Source organism: Lissotriton vulgaris, chromosome 6, assembly GCF_964263255.1.
Source record: "Lissotriton vulgaris chromosome 6, aLisVul1.2, whole genome shotgun sequence".
In the NCBI taxonomy this organism is placed as follows: domain Eukaryota; kingdom Metazoa; phylum Chordata; class Amphibia; order Caudata; family Salamandridae; genus Lissotriton; species Lissotriton vulgaris.
Window position 1 is genome coordinate 829296092 of NC_141694.1, and position 21763 is coordinate 829317854.

The 21763-nt window shown below is 42.6% G+C and overlaps 1 protein-coding gene across 1 annotated transcript in view; it reads right to left on the reverse strand.

Moving 5' to 3' along the window:
• The window catches only part of ACTN2 (actinin alpha 2), a 369946-nt gene that overhangs the window by 202369 nt on the left and 145814 nt on the right, over positions 1-21763 (reverse strand). Inside the window, exon 2 of the mRNA XM_086926858.1 lies at positions 595-709. Coding sequence (XP_086782984.1) covers positions 595-709 — 115 coding nt within the window. The remainder of the gene's footprint in view (positions 1-594; positions 710-21763) is intronic.

The window sequence follows — 21763 nt, forward strand, 5'->3', positions numbered from 1 at the left end:
TATCTTCCAAACTTTATATTAAAAAATAAATGACCACATAACCTAAAAGGATGCCTTTTTATGCATTAATACTTGATAAAAGTGATGCACATAATTTATTAAAATAGTTTTTTTTATATTTCAATAACAAAATTAATGTTACATTGATTTACAAATTCAAAAGTTTTATATTTTATAATTATATTCATTTGTATTTAAAACTATTTTAAATAACAATATATGTTAACATTATTTCCTATGTGGTTTTATTTCAAGTCGCTGCCCATGTTTTTCTATGGGAGGGTGCTGCAGTATCACTGTTTCGCCTTGTGTGGTGCTGGACTTATTACTGTTTCTTTTTGGCAGTAGGAACTAACACTCTCAAATTTGATAGCCCATCATTTTTCAGGGGGTGGAGATGTTTAAGTCCACTCTTTTGAGGAACTTTACACACGGATTTTGTGAATAGGCAAAAGTAGTAAAGTTACTCTGAAGTGTAAGGATAATATGTCTGGGTCCCAAAAACAAATACGAGACATGATTTTTGTGACCTGACCACTCTGGCAAGGTGACACTCAGGATGGATGAGATGAGTTAAATCATTTCAAAACTAACCTGATATGACTTCCAGAAGGAGCATGAGCTTGAGGCCATTTCGGAAATCATCTTCAATGTTCTCAATCTGAGTTCCGGCTTTCCTCAGATGAGAGTTGCACCATGCTGTGAATGTCTGTAAAGAAACAATGAAATCCAGTAAAGATCTTTAATCTGTTAGGGCATAGCCCAAACAACTGTGTTATCTGACTGTCTAGTTTTTCATTAAATTGTTTTACATTGTTTGCTTGTTGGTTTCCTAATATACTTCACTACTATACTATTTTCAGAACACGTTAACACTTTTGAAAAAACTGTGGCAGTAGTATAATAAAAGGAAACATGACAGTGGATCAGATTGACATGTACATTAAGCCCTAGCAATCAGTGGCTAGAATGTTATAAATACTGTAAAAGTAGCCAATACAACTTTAGTAAGTGGACATAGGGCCTCATTGTGAGTGTGGCGGTGCAGGAGCGGGACCGCCCTACTCCCACACCACCAAACCTAAGTACAAACCGCCCGTTAAATTAGGAGTTTTCTCCTGTCTGGCAAGCGGTTCTTTGGTGTTCCCGGGACGGTACCTATGAAATAGGTATGGCAATGGAACACCATAGGCAGTAACTGCACAGCATCGACTGCTGCAGTCCATGCCATGCAGGTACTCGTGTGCATGCACACAGGGGTGCATATGTTGGGTCCCCTGTGTGCATCCACATGGTGGTCGAACCGCCATGAAAAGTGTGGCTGTGAAGAACCTAGTTATATGCTTGGTGGACTGCCAATCATATTGCAACATCAATACTACTGTGCCATAGCCAGTGATCTCTGATCCCTGGCGGTTGCGGTGGTCCAAATTCAGCCCTACCACCCTGGTTACAATGGGCCAGTCAGAAGACAGACTGCCACCACTGTTCCCCCACAAGTCTGGTGGTCTGTGGATTGCCAGATTCATAATAAAGCCCATAGATTCTTCTACATTCATTGAGCACACGCAAACGGAAATCAATTTACTGAGTTGAAGGTGGTGTTTATAATTCAGCTCATTTTGCCACATTTAATTTGAGAAAGAAATCAATTCCCACAAGTGTTTTGCATTTATTGAGTTCCTTCTTTGTTGGTGTTGCAAACATTTGCAATAGCTATCCCCACTAGCTTTCTCCTAGGAACATCCATGTTCTTGTCTCTTTATTCTAATTATATTGTAGATGGGCTTACGCATGGATGTCGATTTGCCACAATGCCTTAGGTAGCCGAAAAGGCATCATGCTTCATTTAGCCCTCCCATCTAACACGTCACAGATTAGACCCCCTTGCCCACCGCTGCTCATCAACAAACTCTCTTTTGCATCCTCGGCACTAGGGAAAGACCATAGATTGAAATCTATTGGTTGTGATTGAAAAGTAAATGGAGACATTAAAAGTTCAAAACTCCTTAAAGAAATCTCTTCAACCATTAATTTCCCTTTCATCATTGTCTGACTGACATAAGTACCCAAGAACATGGGGTGACTGCAAAGATATGTTGCTTGTAGACAGCTATGGCACCAAGTGCCACCATTGCCTACGTAACGTTTGTTCGTGTGCCTGAGTGTTTGCCATTTACTGCAGCATTTTACCTCTACTTTTACTTTGTTTTCTCTTGTAACCTGCACACTTGTCACTCTTTCCTCCTGTAATGCACTGTTTGCAACCTCATGTATTTTGTTTGCTCACAATTGTCACTTTTACTTCATGTAATTTATCGTCTGCTTTTGTAATTTGTTCACTTTTAATTTTCTGTTCCTATTGTGAAGCGCTCTGACGCCTTCAGGTAAAGTCCGCGCTATATAAAAATGCATAAATAAAATAAATAAATAAATGCATGTTTTTTACAAAATGCACTACGGCTGAAGATCCGAGTGAGGAATGCATTACTGTGCAGGGGAGTTGCATGTATGTGTATGTCACTGTCTGCTTGGAATTGAGAAATAACAACCTAGGTAATTTAAAAAATGAAATACCATAATGGCAAGGATTGATAAAGGTATGACTACAGCTGGCTAAAAAAACATGATTTTATTTATCAATTGTCACAGTAAAAAAGGTTCATTCATATAGCACAAAATCAAGATTAAAAATTCATAATACACATATAACATAGACATCAATGCATAAAAGTTACTAAACAATAAGAAAAGGTAAGAGGCATAAAAATGGGGTCTCTACGCGCGCTTTGGCGGCCAGCGCCTTCTTCCTGGAGCAGCCACGTAATATTAGAAAAGTTATTTTCTTAAGGAGCTGTACAAGATAAATTTTCAGATTCTTATTATAATTCTTTCAACATCCAGTGTGGGTAAAACTGGTTAATCTGGTAATCAAATAATTGCTGCCCGCCAACCGGAACCCTTTATATGAATTGGTATTGGATGATTTTCATGATGATTTTCCAGGAGTATTTTCGGTTTCTAAAGGATTTGATACTCGTATTTTCCAGGTTTCAAGGGTAAACGGATTAGTCGATTCTTGTAAACTCAGGATTTAAAGTTAAAAGTTCTCTCTAGCCGAAGATAGACGGCAGGGCTCCCAAGGGTAAACGGATTACTCGATTCTTGTAAATTCAGGTTTTAAAGTTAAAAGTTCTCCCTGCCCGAAGATAGACGGCAGGGCTCCCAATGTCCGGTGGCGGGTAGGTACGTCTCACGGCGACAGCAAGCGCGGGAAAATGATGGCTGCTTGGAAGTCAGCAAGGGTGGGCTGTGACATAGCGTACTTGAGGAGTGACAGCTGATACAATTAACTACTCAGCCAGGGCTGCCCAGGGGTAGCAGAAGCTATTTACCTTCAGACATTTCGCCAAAACATAACTTTGTGAGCTAGGCAGTTGGAGCGGAAATTAGGCTTTTTCCATTCTTAAGTGTCACCTAAGACTGGAAATAAGAGTCCGAATCAGTCCAAGGATTTGGAAGGTGCTTCATGAGCTACAATGGTACCGACCCTTTACTTCAGCTTTAGTGTGCAAGTATCTTCCACTCCTGAAAAGAGGACAAAGGGTGAAGAGCCTGCGGTACAGTATGATTTACATTCAACTTCACAGAATAACTAGTCCCTTTTAATTAGCTAAGGCTTTAGACATTTCCTAACACAAAAAAACATCTTCCTGGGTCGAAGATGAGATGCAATCTAGTGTTTTCGTGGTTAAAAGTCAAACAAGTGGCCCTCAGAAGAACAAGAGGACATAGGACCTTGTTCACTTGACAGACTGTGTGTTGGAACTACAGTTACATTCCAATGCCCCACTTTCCATATAAGCCAAAACAGGGAGCACCGGTCAATTTGTATACCTAGATGAGGCATTTAAATATTGCGAAAGGTCAACAAAAACAGAATAAATAAAAGAGAGCATTAAATAAGACTTATGTGCACTGTAACATGCAGAGAAGGGGGAAGAGAGGCTACCTGGCTTAAAAAATGGCTGCTGTCTTCTAGGCTCCGTTGAGCACATCAACCACTGTGTGTGCCCTGACTGCCTCGGCAATCAATAGACCAGAAGCTCGGGTCGAAGTGGGAGTCCCACGGTACATAAAATAGTAGTAATATATATATATATATATATATATATATATATATATATATATATATATATATATATATATATACAAATAGAAAATTATATAATTATACATATACATAAGAAATGTAATACATATAAAAAATATATATATATACATAAAGTTAGAAAGTACCATAGAACTGAAAGAAGGCCCATAGAGGCCTTAAAGGGAGAATTCACTTTAGTAACATATCATAGTCATTATAATAGTCCACATTGCAGCCAATCAGGCAACAGCACCCTCTAGAACCTTCTCCTCAGGAGCTCAAGCCCTCAGATTTTCGTAGCACCAAAGTGACCAAGAGTGCATGAGGAGAAGAGAGCCTCTGAGGGGAGGAAGGGTGGGTCGCAGGTGAATCTATGAAAGACACCAATATTGGAGAACCACAGTTTACAGGTAAGTAACTAATGTTCTTCTCCAGTATTAGGGGTGTCTTTCATAGATTCACATGCTTGAATAAGAGTAGAAAGCAGTAACATAATATAAAAGTCATAAAAGGTATTGCAAAACCAAATAAGTACAACCATATATGATTTAGATAGCATACATTTAGACATATGGTAAAACCTTTTATGACAGGAGGCGGGAAGCAACAGACACTCACCTTAGTTAAAAAGATTTCGTAACACAGCTTGGCCCACAGCAGCATCTGCAGCATCCGCTGATTCCAGACAATAGTGCCTCGTAAACGTGTGTCTGCTCGACCACGTTGCAGCTCTGCAGATCTGGCGCAGAGGTACTCCAGCAAATAGGGCGGTAGATGATGCCACAGCCCTTGTCGAGTGTGCTCGCACCTGAGCATAGAGAGGCTTTCCTGCCCGGCAATGGCAGAAGGAAATGGCAGAAGAGATCCATCTAGTAAGAGTTTGTTTAGTGACTGCCTGTCCTTTACAAACTCGGCCATAGGTTACAAAGAGCTGTTCTGACTTTCGGAAAGGAGCGGTGCGCTGGATATAGAATTTCAGGCAACGTTTTCAATCCAAGGAATGGAGAGAATGCTCAGCAGGAGACTGAGGGTTGGGGAAGAAAGTTCTGAGAATGACGGGCTCATTCAGGTGGAAATCCGAAGGAACTTTGGGAATGAATTTCGGATTTGTCCGTAAAGTAACAGTGTCTTTAGAGAATTGAAGAAATGGAGGTTGTATTGTAAATGCTTGGATGTCACTTACTCGCCTTGATGACGTAAGCGCGAGTAGAAGAGCCACCTTCCACGTGAGGAATTTTAAGTCCGCTGAATGGATGGGCTCAAAAGGAGGTAGGGGGAGCTGAGATAAAACCAGATTCAGGCACCAAGAAGGTGGCGGACGACGTATGGGCGGATACATTCGAAAGAGGCCTCTGAAGAACTGTCGAATGATTCGAGAGGAATAGAGAGAGGTGGTGCCATCATGTCGAAAGAGGGAAATGGCTGCCAGAAAGACTTTAAGAGTCGAATGAGAAAGTCCTGACTTGGCTAGAGATAAGAAAAAAGGCAGGATTTGCTCCGGCTTGGCGTGCAGTGGATCAAGGGCTTCCTTGTGGCACCAGACACAAAAACGCTTCCATTTCAATTGATAAGTTTGGATGGTGGAAGGAGCACGTGCATGAGCCAGAACCTTCCTGCACTTCGGAGTGATATTCAGACCTGTGAACTCATTGTGTTCAGGTTCCAAGCAAGCAGTTGGAGATAAGCCGGATCCGGATGGCAAATCCGCCCCTTGTGCATGGTGAGCAGGTAAGTCAGAGGGCATAGAGGTATCGGATCGCACTGAGACAACAGGAGGAGGTCCGAGAACCACGGGCGACGTGGCCACCTGGGCACAATCAGAATGACGTGGCCTGGTTGGAGCTTCATCCTGTGCAGCAGGCGCGGAACAAGAGGGAGCGGGGGAAAAGCGTAGACGAATTTGCTCGACCAATTGATCGAACACAAATTCCTGCTCGATTCTCTGTGGGGATGCCGACTTGCAAAGCGTAGGCATTTGCGATTGGTTGGAGTCGCAAACAGATCTATCTGTGGATGGCCCCACTGGCGAAAGATGTACTCCAGAGTGGGTTGGTGGAGTTCCCACTTGTGATTGTCCACCAGAGATCTGCTGAGACAATCGGCAAGAGTGTTGGAGACGCCCGGCACGTGAACTGCAGTCAGGTGAACTTGGTGTTGAATTGCCCAATTCCAGATTTTTTGCGCCTGCTTGGAAAGCGGAAGAGACCTCGTACCCCCCTGTTTGTTGAGGTAGTGCATGCTGGTGGTGTTGTCTGTCCGCACCAGCAGCGAGTGGCCTTGTATCAGCATCCGGAAAGATTTCAGAGCAAGGAAGATGGCTAAGAGTTCTAGACGATTTATATGCCATCTGCTTTGAGCTGCCGTCCACTTGCACTTGACTGACATGTCGTCCAGGTGTGCCCCCCAACCTTCCAAGGAAGCATCCGTTGTGAGGATGAGTGCAGGAGCTGTTTCCTGGAAGGGCCGCCCGACGGCGATATTCGGAAGGTGAGCCCACCATTCCAAAGCTGTTTGAATTGCGGGGGTTAGGCAGAGTTTGTCGTTGAATGACCCTGAAATTTGTCTCCATTGTTTGTCCAACTCCTCCTGTATGACTCTCATGTGAAGTCTGCAGTGTGGGATCAGATGTATGCAAGAGGAGGCCATGCCCAGGAAAGATTTCAAGATCCGGACAGAAACTGACTTTTTTGATTTTAGGAAAGCGACCATCCTGAGTATGCGAAGTTGTCGCTCCTGGGACATAAACACCTGTGCCAAACGAGAATCGATCAAGGCTCCTAGAAAGATTCTCTGTTGTGATGGGTGAAGATGAGACTTTTCCTGATTCACAGAAAGGCCTAAGGTGTGAAAAAGTGAGAGACAGGTTTGAGTATGCTGTTGTGCTTTTTGACGTGTCTGAGCTTTTATTAGACAATCGTCTAGATAAGGGTAAAATTGAATGCCTTGCAGGCGAAGGAAAGCTTCGACCCGAGCCATGATTTTCGTGAAGATTCTCGGCGCTGATCGAAGGCCGAAAGGCAACACCTTGAACTGGAAGTGCTTCGATATTTCCTGTGTTTGTGATGGATTGGCACATGAAAATATGCATCTTGGAGGTCGATAGTGGAGAGGAACTCTCTGGGATTGAGGTATTGCAAAATTTCCAGTAGGGTCAACATTCTGAATGTTTGTGATTTGATGAATTTGTTGAGGGCTCGTAAGTCCAGAATGGGGTGCCATTCTCCCGATTTCTTCTTGATTAAGAAGAAGCGGGAATAAAACCCCCTGCCCTGTTGTGCTCGAGGGACCACTTCGACAGCCCCTTTTTGTATCATGATCTTGACTTGAGCCAACAGATGTTTTAAATGAGGTGGTGGGGGACCTGAAGGTGGACGGGTTGGTGGAAATTTTGTAAACTCGAGAACATGTCCTTTCGAGATGACGTCCAGGACCCAACGATCCGAGGTGATATGAAACCAGATGGAGTAGTTTTGGGAGATTCGACCTCCAATTTTCAGAGTCTGAGAACACTTGTTGGGGAAGTCACTGCTTTTTGGAGGTGTTTACCCCTCTGTAATTATTTTTTCTCCGATAAGGTCTTGAATCGGTCTGGCGATTTTGAGATTGGTAGCTGTACCTTTGCTTGTTGTCGCTATAGGAGCGGTACTGGGAGGAGCCACGAAAATTTGAAGAGCCGCCTCTACCACGTGCACCTCAAAAAGGCCGTTTCCTGTACTGGAGGCTTCCTAAGGAACGAGCAGTGTCTGAGTCCTTTTTAATGGATTCAAGAGAGTCGTCAACATGCTTGCCAAAATGTGAATCACCATCATATGGCAAGTCAAGAATTCTCGCTTGTACCTCGGGCTGAAAAGCTGTTGATTTGACCGAGCCCTGCGTCGCAAAACAGCGGCTCCAGCAAGTTGTCTGAACCCTGTTGAAGATATGTCAACGGCGCAATCTATAATCTCTGCCGAGATTTTTTCTCCTTCCTGGACTATCGTCTGGGCCTCGGTTCGGACGAAATCTGGTAGCTGGCTAATCAAGGCTGCTATCTCAGACCACATTTGGCGGTCATATCTTCCAAGGATAGCCAGGGAGTACGACGCTCTAACCATTGTGGCAGCCATGGTGGTAAACGTCGTACCAATAGAGTCCAACCGGCGTCCCTCTTGGTCTGGAGCGGAGATTAGAGGAGTGGCCGGATTCCTTGAACGTTTCTGGGCAGCCTGCATTACAACGGAGTCCGCCTTGGGGTGAGAAACAAGGCATACTGGAGAGTCTGCAGGCGCCTTGTACTTTTTGTCCAGACGTGGTAACACAGCTGGGATGGAGTTTGGTCGTGCCATGAGTTTAAGACCTTCCTGCCATATAAAATCAATGATTGGGATGGTATGAGTTTGTTTAAGAGGCTGATCCTTGAAATCATAGAGGAAGCAGTCCATTTGCTGCATCTCTAAGGTTAAATGGAAACGTTTGGCAGCACGCACCATTAAGTTATGAAATTTTCCAATGTCCACCGGCGGGGAAGGCAAAGGCGATGTCGGTGGCGTAGATGGCATTTGGGCTCTATAATCATCCCAATCTGTGAGGACGTCATCTACGTCTTGATCAGTGTCTTGATTGACATCCGCGTCTTCATCAGTATCTGGTTGTGGATGGACCGGCGACTGCGGCAATTCTGTATGCATGGATGTTGGCGCCGCAGGTTGAGGAGTTGGTGAAATAGAGGCAGATGGAGGGAACCTGCGATTGTAATCGTCCAACATATTTTGCAGATTGGTCACCAAAGAAGACGGTATTTGAGTCATTCGTTCTTCATGTGGTGCCTGAAAGCGAATTTCCTGGACAGGAAATAGAGCACATCCTTCCTCTTCATACTCCTCATCTTCTTCCTGGTACTTTATATTGAGTTTAGATGGACTGTTTGCAAATCCCGTGGGGAGACAGATCTATAAGCGTCGACAAGCTTCTTTCTCTTCAGAAAAGGAGATGGCATCTCAGTCTCTGACCCACGCTTGAGAGAGCCCTTAGAATGGAAAGAAGACACGCTTTCCATGTCTGAAACAGGACCTTCGGAAGTCTTCAACTTCTGTAGCCACCGAAGGAGACGGGCCTCTCTATCCTTCAAAGTCTTTGAGGAGAAGGTCCTATAGAACTTGCAGTTGTTAACTTCATGGTCCGGATAAAGTCAGTAAATACACTTACTGTGAGGATCTTCATGAAAAAGGTAAGCTTTCCACAGGATGAACAAGGTCTTAATAAAGATTTTTAGGTGTAGACATTTTAAAAGACAAAATTAGCAAAAGAGTTGAAGAAACTGAGCAGAGCTCAGGGAGACTCCCTTAAGCTTCTGAGGAGAACGTTCTAGAGGGTGCTGTTGCCTGATTGGCTGCAATGTGGACTATTATAATGACTATGATATGTTACTAAAGTGAATTCTCCCTTTAAGGCCTCTATGGGCCTTCTTTCAGTTCTATGGTACTTTTTAACTTTATGTATATGTATATAAATTTTATATGTATTACATTTCTTATGTATATGTATAATTATATAATTTTCTATTTGTATATATATATATATTTTTTTTACTACTATTTTATGTACCGTGGGACTCCCACTTCGATGACGGGGAATATTCAAGCATGTGAATCTATAAAAGACACCCCTAATACTGGAGAAAGGAAGTTTCTCCCCCAGGATGTTATTTTGAGTTGTGGTAGTGCACTGGCTGTGCTTGTACATGCACGGCATTCCCCTCGATCACGGGATGCAGCCAAGATGGGGCATTGGCAGTGTAATGAGCCCAGTTTACTTCACACTGTCAGTGGGACAAATCAAGGAAGTGTATTCGAGGTTGGAGGAGTTACCCTGAGCTGGACACCCAGACAAGGCCGCATAACAGGATGCGGAGTATCATGTCCCCGCGGTAGCCCTGATGGATGACAATGGAAATGGAGGTGAAGCTTGGCTTGTGGGTCCAACTCCAGACATGGTTTAAGTCCGACCTCCACGCCGTTATGTTGATGTGGCTTCGATAAGGCATCTAACACTTCATGGGCTTGCAATGCTTCCCTATATAATTTATTAGAACACACCACAGCAAGTGTATGGGAAAGGCGCTTTGGTCAATGATGGTGAAAATAGCTATCAAACATGCCACAAAAATAGATGATGAAGTCTTGAAGGAGGAGGAATCTGATAATTCTGTGAATTGCCTCATACTGTCCATAGGTGAAAAAATCGTTGATCCATGTAATTCGCTCAGTAGATGCTAACCACAGTTTCTAAACTGGGAATATTGAAGTCATATTCAATGGTGTGGTAGGAAAGTTTGGGGCTGTGACTGGAAGAGTATTGATGGTGGAACACATTCCACATAAAATGATGGTGGCCTCCAATGGGGCACTGAATGACTTCCAAGACTGTGCTGTCACAATCTGATTAACATAGAGTGAATCCTTATACCGTTCTTGCAGGGGATCACAGATTGGTGTAGCGGGATTATCCCTGAATAATGATGCATGCAGTTCTGAGCCGTGTCTGTGCGGGATCTCTTCCTGCCCACTAGTGCATGAGGGTGCACCTTGGCCACATTTCCCTCCCATGGTGAGTCACCATAATGATGTGCTTTAGAACGTGAGTTGCACTTGTGGAATATGCAACATCACTTACCTCCTTAACTCCTAGCCCACATCTGCATGATTCCTGCGAGGAACTGGCATTCTCGTCTATGCCGCTTTGAGAGTGTTGTTGCAGGTATCAGGAATCTGCAAGTTGCTGCTAAGCAAAACTATTGCCAGTGATATGTTTGTGGCTAATAGGTTTATATTGTGAAACATCAGGGCCAGGTCATCTGGAAGAGGTGCCATTTCACTAGTGGAGATTCGCAAGGACAGTGCTCTCCTTCCTGGACTTGGTCATGCAGAGCAGCTGTCTTGAGGTCATGAATAGAATAGGGTACAAAACAGCACTGTACGATACTGAGGAGTGCTGGTAGGAATAAGGTAAGCATTGTTTAAATGAAAAAGTGTAGAAACCTTGCCTGTTAGAGAGGCAGAACAGAGAAGTTCAAGTCAGAAAGGAAAGTCAGATAAATATACGACAGAAGAGGAGCACTGTGGGCCGCTTTGTTTAAAAAAAGAAAAAAATCAAAAGGATTAGGGAGTGGAGTAAATCCAGATAAACATCGTTATGGGACCAGATTTTGGAGTCCACATAAAAGATTTAACTCTCCTTAATAAGGTTGCGAGAGATGAAGTACAAGCTAGGCTTCACCACCTCAATCTGAAGGAGAACTCATCCATGGAAGGAATGAAAAAAGTGGATAAATGGAACCGACAACGAAGTCCATCAAAAAGTCATGGTGGGTTAAACAGAGAATAAGCCTTACCACACTAAGATTACATCTACCTTATACAATTAATTCAGGATATGAATTAGAACTTATAGTGGATGCTTGAAATAAAAAAGCAACAATTAATATCCACTCACACAGGTGCACAGATATTGCCCATTGGGGTGAGAAATCATCTTTCCTGGAGATTATGGATATTGTTACTTTTGCCCTCTTATGTTGCTAGACCTGTCGGAAGCCTTTGCTATAATTGAGGAGGATAGACTGAGTGTTTGAGGCAGCTGATAAATGGCCTACCTTTTCATGTGATCACTTAGCTAACACATTGCTGGAGGCAGTTTCTCTAAAGGATATGGTGTACTTTAATTATCACTGCCTCGCAACATTACTTTTTTAATATATATGTACAACCACATCATGATCGACTAGTAGGGAAAAAAAACAATAACAACTACACTAATGGCACACAGGCAGTGTTTCACTGCATATAAAGGATCCAGAGATGGGCCAAAAGATGCTGAACAAGATTGTCTTTAATATAAAATTGCTGAAAGCTGACTGAGCCTCATGAGGAATCATTTATTGGCAAAGGCAATAGGTCCAACACAAGCCACCAGACAGAAACAAGTCATAGAAAAAATTAAAGAAAGAAGGATACAAAGAAACAAAGAGAAAGGAAGTAAGAAAGAAAGAAACAGAGAAAATAAAAAAGAAATGAAAAAGAAGGCAAGCAAAGAAGCAAAACAAAAGAAGGAATGAGAAAGAAAACGAGGGAAAGAAAGGAAGATATAATGAAGGAAGGGAAGAAAGAAAGAGAAGGGAAGAGAGCGACGGAAAGAAGGGAAGAAAGAAAGAGAGGGAAAAAAGAAGGAAAGAAAGGAGAAGGAAAGAGAAGAAAAAAGGAAAGAAAGAAGAAAAGTAGGAATAAAAGAAGGTAAGAATGAACAGAGTGAAGAAAAAGAAAAAAGCAAGAATAAAGAAAAGGGAAAGAAGGAAAGAGAAAGAAAGAAAGGAAATAAATGAAAGTGAAAGAAAGAAGAAAAGAAAAGAAAAGCGAGAAGAAAAGGAGAGTAGAAAGAGAGAAGGCAAGAATAAAAAAAGGAGAAAGAAACAAACAAACAAAGAACGAAGACAAGAGAAAAAGAGGAAAAGGAATAGAGAAGGAAAAAGGGAAGCAAAAAAGGAAAGAAAAAATAAGGCAAGAATGATAGAAGGCAAAAAAGAAAAAGAAAGAGAAGGAAAAAAGAAAGAAGGCCAGAACAAAGAAAGGCAAGAATAAAAGAAGGAAAGACGCAGAAGGAAAGCAAAAGAAAGAAAGAAGGAAGGAAAGTAAAGGACAGTAAGGAATAAGGAAAGTAAGGAATGTCAAACTCAGAAAGAAAGTAAGTAAATAGAGGATAACTTAATACAGAACAGTTTCAAATGGACACAGTCTGGTACGCTGTGAAATAGCAGCAGTCAGAGAAGCAATCCACTCCAAAAGGAATTTACCTCACTGGCCGCAGTTGGGATCTGATAAAGATGGAATGTACAGCAGAAGCTTCCTGCTATCGCGTCAGGCTCTAAAAACAAAGGCCACACTAAAGGCATTATAATGTAAAAACAAGAACACTGGCACTGAAGGGAACTAGCTTGTGTGTACATGAAGTAGTGTGGCTCACTGGTTAGAGGCGGCAGACCCGAGAGCAGAGGACGGCCCGGGACCAGGGTTCGATTCCCGGCGCGGCAGGTTTCTGGACCAGGGTCAGCGGACTCGATAATTCTCTCGCCTCGGTGCCCACTCTGATCAGCGATCACACTCGGCAACTCTGGGCATTAGCTTGCCTCATCTTCACTAACGGCCCCACCAGACCGCCGGGGATGCCTGGTCTCACCCTGGAGATACCCATTAAGGGACCATCTCTCAGGGAAGCCAGGAAGGGTTTCGCAGCGGTCGAAGCGCCTTGGGACCCTACGGGTAAGTAGTGCGCTATATAAATGCCTATACATTTACATTTACATTTACATGTGCTCCTTTTGAGAGATCAAAATGCAGTCCCTCATACGGAAGTTACACTTCTCCTTAATTAAAGAGGGCATTTCCAGAAGAGCAAAAAGTATTGGTCAACTGATCCGCAGAATATGCAGAGTAACAATTAACAGTCTGCCATGCTTAGGCTGGAGATGACCTGCAATTTTCTCGCTGGCCTCCACCAGATATGATTTGATGTTTTCATGTGCTCAGATAAATGTGAAGCAGATCTTGAATAAAATGGCGAAATATAAATCTACATCCAATGGGACAACAATTTTGTACGATAACTATTTCAGACAATATTTTTGCTAACAATATTCAGACATCCATCCATCCATCCCATACAAACACCAATAAACTTTAGAACCCCTAAGCATATTAAGTAACTTTACATAAGCTCCAAAAAAGAGGGCCTTGTGTTGTCAGGTACCCTGACTGAATGAACACAGGGCAAAAGAATGCCAACTGGCTTGCCAATGTGGTGGGTTGGGGGGCAGGGGAAAAGGAAGTGGTCATGAAAGTGAAACAAAAGACATAACGAGCACGATCCAAACAGGAGCAGGGGAAATAGGTAAGTGAAAAACTGATCTATGTGGATGTGTGCGTGTTATGTGTGTGTGCATGTATCTGTGGCAAATGTGAATATATGTGAATGGATGTGTTTGTGTGTGTGTGAGCGAGTATGTGTGTGCTCACCTGGAGGAATGTATGTCAGTACAACGAGATATTTTAGATGGCGGTACTTTACAACGATGCCATTACAACGCAAGTCGTTACAACCACTTGCATTGGAGGGCGCAGATTGTGGAATATTATAATTTTATATTCCAGCACCAGCCACGTAACAGTAGGGAAGGTGTTGGAATATAAAATTACAATATTCCTTAACCAACAGCGCCATCCAGCGCAAGTCGTAGTAACGACTTGCGTTGTAATGGCAGCGTTGTTAAGGTAGTGCAGTGTAAACACCGCATTGTTAACGATGTTCCCCACCTGGAGCTGTGTCAATCTCCCATTTTCTTGTTGGCAAACATTGTCCTCGTTGGCAGGATTCCTCCCCCCATCCTCCAAAGCCATCCTTATGCAACACATGTAGCCGTCCCTGACTAGCGGAGATCACCTCTGACATGGAGGTGGATAACAAAGTATCTGGCATACTGGCAGCTTGGCACATATTGTGGTCGAATATGGTACATTGCAACACAATGTATTACATCGCGTATGTTTACAACACAAGTCATTACAACGACTTGCACCAGGGGGCACGCTGGACTTAGGAATAGTATTAATTATTATTCCTACACCAGTTTGCGCAACAGTAGGGAAGGTGTTGGAATTAATTTCCAATACCTCAGCACCCCCTAGTGCAAGTCGTTGTAATGACTTGCGATGTAAATGCATTGCGTACTAACAACATGGTCGTTGTAACGACCGCATTGTAATGGTACAGCGATGTAATGACAGTGTTGTAAACGCTGTTTCCCATTGTGGACATTCATTAGTGGCATTAGGATGGCACTGTAATAATGGTGGCCAGTGCGTAGTGGGTCCAGTCATGGCATAAAGGTGGCCACTTTAATATTATGGTATCCATGTTTGACAAACTGTAGGTATCCTTCAAATTGTGGTGCCAATACATGGCATGATTCTGGCCATGGCATAATTGTGGCAATCACTGTCAAGTAAGCCTTGGGATAATTGGTACCACTTACCATAATGATAGCCACCTCTGGCAAACTGTGGGCACGATTAACATTTGGGTTTCAGTCCCAAAAAACTGAGGCCCTGAAATAATGATGGTCATCATAGGCATACTGAAGAAATCCATAATTTAAAGATGGTGGTGATCCCTGACATACAACTGACATCCATGGATGCAATAGTTACAATTAGGTATGTGAAGCAGAAGGTGCCCATATGGAGAACTTGTACTTGATAAAAATGCCAAGCTGATGTTTGGAGACTAAATATGTATTAAATAAAAATGTAAAGATGACTATATATATATATATATATATATATATATATATATATATATATATATATATATATATATATATATATATATATATATATATATATATATATATATATATATATATATATAGATATATATATATAAATATATATATCTATATATATATATATATATATATATATATATATATATATAGATATATAGATATATTCTTTTTGTAGGCCATTTGGGAGTCATTAGATCTTTCTTCATATGCCAAGGGAGGGGCATACATTAATGCTTTAGAACAGAGGGTGAGCCTGCCACTTTCTTGTGTTGAGCAGGATGCACTCCAGGCTACATGTGTTGCATATCAGTTCTGCCGACTAGTATATGATTTTTCTAATTCTACACAAAGCTTCACTTATAAATGATGGAAGGATTGTGACTTATAAAGCGCACGGCTGCTCCAACAGGAGCATACCAGGACTGCTGCGACATTAAGTTGCTAGCATCGAACGAAACAAGAAGGTTTTCAGTTTCTTCTTAAAACTGAGTTTGGAGGTGGACTTACTTAGTTGAGTGAGTAACTTTTTCCAAAGTTTTGCTGCGAGATATGACACGGATCGGCTGTCCCTTCTGGTTCTCTGGATCCAAGGGATTATCAGAAGGTCCTGGTTTGCGAGTGAAGAGATCTGGTTGGCACATAAGCCGGATGCCTATATTTAGAATAACAAGGTCCCTTTTTTTGGATTGCTCTATACGTGATCATGAGGGCCTTAAACTGAATTTGTTTTTTTCACAGAGAGCCAGTGTAGTTGTTTCACATAGATAGAGATGAATACCAACTCAGAATGTTAAGGGTCAGCCTTGCAATAGCGGTCTGGACCCTCGGCAGCCTCCGCATAAGAACGGTAAGTAAACCTAGAAAAGGTGCATTGGCGTAATCCACTCTGTAGGTGATCATTCAATGCACTAGTATTCACTGCGCGTGGTCCAGGAATTTTCTCTGATGATCTTTTTAAGGAAAAGCAGGTGGCCGTATTAGCTTGAATTTGGGGACGAAATGAGAGTTATGATGCAGCCACAATCCACTCTTTCTCTTAGAAACCAACTACCAATGTAACCACACAACGGTTGTATATTTCAATTTGACCCTGTCCAGCGATCAGCTGCCTTTCTACTAGGTCCATGCAGTGCCACATACATACATACTGTTACGTAATAGCTATAAAAAATATATGTACTATGGAAAATCCTGGAACGTGTATTTCATTCAATTCTCTGTCAATCATTTTGTTTGATTTAGGAATCTTAACATACATTGTGGTGATACCTCTATTCGGTAATAGCATTGCTTAACAATCACTGAATAAATACATTAAATAAACGCTCGGCCAAACAATATAGTTTCAATCTTTCCAGATCGCCCACTATGTGACAGTGATAGTCTGACAGTCGGGAAGGGCACATGGAAAAATGACCCCTTATAATTTTTCATCACTTTGTGATTCTGACCCCATACCCCCTCATTAAGATAATAAGTCAGTCATTTTTTGGCTCTTGCTTGCGTGTTTACATCCCAAATTAGTTCGTTTCAAAGCACCGACTTAACACTACAGTTGCTAATATACAACTTAAACCCACCAGGCCCTGGCTTTCTCTACATTGGTGGTCTGTGAAGCTTTCAAATATGTCTCCGGATCAGACGGGACTCCGGACTCCTACGGTCATTTTAAATGCATTTAACTTCTGGATTATAGGCTGTGTATAAACAACAATTAGACGAACATTAAAGCAATATAAGGTCCAAATTCAAAGAGCAAAAACAACTATTTACTCCTCTCATCTAACTAATCCCTTTAATATTTCCAAGAATGTCTTCAAGAGCTCTGAAATTCACTAACACCTCTACTTTTATTAATGTCCAGGGACACATGTATCAATAGTGCATTAGGGCCAGAGGCACTGTAGCTCGACGGCCTGAGCAGTCCTCTGCAGCCCTCTGCACCTCAATTGTGTCTACATTTCACTATCTAAATGGAACCTAGCACCACCTTTCTCTTGCTTGCATTGAGGCCCATAGCACCCTTGCTACGCCACTGTTCATGACAAGGGTGAAACTTGCATTGAGGCCCATAGCACCCTTGCTACGCCACTGTTCATGACAAGGGTGAAACTTGCATTGAGGCACATAGCACCCTTGCTACGCCACTGTTAATGACAATGGTGAAACTATTCAACACTAGTTTAACCGCTGGCACACTGAAGTTTGCAATGTATGATGCCATACTATCTGGCACCATCGGAAAATCCTCACCACAATCCAGAAATCCTACCAGAAGATACACAGTCCCATTCAGATCCCCTGGTTATGGTCACTTTTGCACCTTTGTAGCACAAGAAAGTCAATTCCTTCATCCAAACCATCAGAGGTTCAAGATCTGGTAATGACACGAAATAATTAGGGATCTTTCCAAAAAATTAATTGTTCTGTTATTTAGAAACTTATAACTGCCTCTCTTGCCCGTGGCTCATTTCCTGAGAAAACTAAATGGGTTGTAGTAAGAACTGATTAGAAAATGCCATCTGAAATACATGTGGCGTAGCCAGATATTGTTCGATTTGCAATTTCTAGGCAAACTGAATGAAAAGGAAGTTACTTGTTGGAAAATATGATTTAGTTCATTCATGCTAGGCTGGATTAAGATCTGGCAGATTTACTGACAAACTGCTGGTTGCTGTCCTGAATGGTCTCCATCAAGCAACAGATGGCAACTGTATTAGCTCTCTGGTTTTCTTGAGTTGTTGACTCAATTCGACCCCATAATCATGACATCCTATTAAGCCACTTTCATCAATTTGATATTATAGGACAAGCTTTATCTTGACTAAAGTAATACATTTCCTGAATCTGAACTAAAATATGTCAAAGATATTGATCGAGGGAAAAAGAAAGCTTTATGATGCAATAAACTGTGGCCCATTTGGCTTCATATACTAGCTTTCAACAACAAGAGAGAGAGGGAAAAAGGACACTCTCAATCCCCCAGGTAAATATGTTTCAAGCAACAAAAGAGTGTCAGTTTTTTTATGTGTGTAAGCACAGACACATGAGAACGGGTTAGAAAAAATAAATCACATTGGATTTTACAGGAAGCCCTCACTCACCACCCTGGTTGGTGACATGCTTCATCAATAGGCCCACCAGGAGAAGCTGAATGCCTCCCTGGTGTGGAACGACGCCAGGATACTGCGGAGCTGGTTTTTGTGACAATAGTGTGAAAAGGTGAATTAAAAATGTCAAGGTTGAATACCACACAAAAAACTTTATTCAGTGGTTAACCTGACATATTAAAAATATGTGTCTGTTCATATACTAGCAACAGATGTAATGATCCCAGATGTGGTGGTTAATTGCCATCTGAGCCCGGGCCCAAGCCCTCAATTAACCCTGTTATTAAGTCATGCCACTATCACTTGGGAACCGTCACACGAGTTCTACCTCTATTTTGTGAGACTCGGGGATCCTTAGTTCGCTCTTCACTCATCTCTTCCTTGTTACACCACTACACCAATCTGTGCATGGATCTTTCCAAGTAGAAACTGGCCAGCGGGCATATGATACAAAACATGGCTACTCGATCGGCTCTGAGACTAGCCCAGCGAGTTCTTTTCATGGGATCCATGACATTCAGAGATAAGAGGCAGGATGGACTGGCCCATGAGGACATCTGACGGTGCCAGAAGAGCTGGTCAAATTGGATGAGGGTGTGGGCTTTTTGAGCTGTTTGTGAGCCTGTTTTATGGTTTGGTGGTCCGGTTTTCACTGTAGATTTCACAGCTATTATAGCAAATATACCCGGCAGCCACCATAAATGCAAACAATCCCCCACACCTTGCTAAACACCTACACAGAATGCCTTTTCAAGTTCAAAATTGCCCTGATTTGCACATTTGGGCAACTTTTTTGGCTATCTGGTCCGCTAATGGTAGCCACTTTTATTTCGGTGCGCGGCCTATTTTCTGTCCCAGTCCGACTCTGAAAACAGGGAAATACCAGTGGTGTCCTGGGGTAACTTTACTGTTGGACCGATACTGAATAACAAAGTACTGTCTCGTAGCACCTGAGTGCCACAGGACAGTGGGGTCAAGCAGTGAAGGGTTACTCAAGGAGACAACTCAAGAAAAATGTGGCACTTGAAATAACTGTTAATAACTTTCAGTTCCTGGTTGTTCCTTACTTTACCAAAGAAAAAGACTCTATTTACAGGTAAACAAGATTCTATACCCAAACAACAAATAAACATCGAAAACCAGAAGTGCCTACCACCTTATGAGTCGCAGAACTAACCTCAATTATGCTATCTTCCTAGCTCTGGGTGTTAGTTATTAATTTAACACTGGGCCCTATAATCAATCAACTTGTTGTAGTTGGAGAGCAGGTTCTTTGCACAAGAATATCAGCTCAGGTAGGAGTAGTTCTTTATCACATGTTAGGCTCACACGTTACAACCACAGCATCATTAGCTCATGTTAGAGCTCCATCTTCCGTCCAGTTGCTATTACAGCCTGACTTTTCCCAGCACACATATTCCAACATTCCATGTATCACCACATTCAATCAGCTTCTCCCAGCACACATACCCCAAGAAACCATACATCACCCCATTTAATCAGCTTTCACACTAAACATTCCACGCATGCCTTCTCAGCATAAGGATTCACAGCCACACCAAGACACTACAATATACCCTTTCCTTAAACACAAGACAAACCAGTTACACCACATTACTACATGCTTAAACACAGAATCGATATCAAAAATAGGCAACCATCACAGTGGAACAACAAGACAAACTTTAATAGTAATCCTATGGAGGGAGTTGCTGGGGTGGGCAGTCCCTTTGGAAGAGTTTCAGATCTTAGATATTGCAAATAATTCATGGAAGTAATATCAAAGGCAACATTATTAGTTCTGTTAGTTTCTATATTCACTTTTATCTTTAAGAAAAGTGCTCAGGATTGTACACCTTACACCGGCTACAACAGTTCGAAGAGTGTGCCCAATAGTCCACCACTAAAAAAAGAAAGTGCAACCATGGTGGCACCACCCTCAGTTGGGTGGCATCACAGGCACCAGATTGTCCTGTGGCGAGTTGGCTACTTGTTGGCCGGGAGTTAAAAACGTTAATATATCCTGAAGCACTTGGCTTAGAAAATTGATTACAATGCTTCCAAAATTTGGAGGACGGGCCTCCTCCACCGAATGTCACAGTACCCTAGGACATAGATTATAGTTAGGATTTCTTTATACTCACAAAACTGAAAAGATCCGAGGCACTCTTTGGATAAGGGGAGGATCAGGACAATACAACCTCACCCTTATCAATTTGCAAAGGTGGTAAAGCAACTCCTCAAGCTAGACAGTTTTGAAGGTTGCTTGTGAAAGAACACAGGGCTAGAGAGAAAATAAACAAGGGCAGGAGAGCACAGTTTGACTAATTCATGCAGAGGACAATCATCCTAGAAAGCCCTCAGAGATCATGTCTCCACTCTTCTTCGGATACTAAGTAAAGTTTTAATTGAACACATTTATCAAAATCATTGAAAAACATACCTATTGCATGGTTCAGCAGACGTCACAAGTAGAGTACATCAGGATTAAAATAATATTAAAATGTATAGTAATGAAGTCGGTGAAAAATCAAATCATTAATTAATTAAAAAAAGGAAGAAATATTGTAGAAACTCGATACTAAAATGTGTTATATCGAGCAGCCAAGCATGGCGGCCGCATAGCGTGAGAGCTCCCGAGGGCACTGCAGCCTTTTCATAAATCCGTCACATATATCCGCCATCAAGCGCGCCTGAAGCGGCGGCGTTCGAGTCCGGGACCCAAGCGGTGTCACCGGTCCAAGTCTCGAAGAAATCGGAGCACCGGAGCCCGGGCAGCATCGTGAGGCGAGTTGGGGCCTGCAGCGGGAGGCGAAGCACCGGCCTTGCGGAGAGTCTGAGCCCCGGCGGAAGTGCGACGGAGCCGGCGGGAAACAGTGATCACACCCCGGTGCATAGCGCTACCTTCGGACCAAGCCCACAACTACTGGCGGAACCCTCAGGTGACGAGCAGGCTGCCGCTAACGCCAAGCAGAACCAGACCGGTGCAGAGGTCAGTGCAACCCCAGCCTGGGCCACGCGGAACGGGGACATTGCCTTGCAGCAACCCCCCCCCCCCCCCCCCCCGAAAAAAGACATACCTGGCGCCGCGACGCTACGGGGGGCAATCTCAGACACCGCATACAAGCG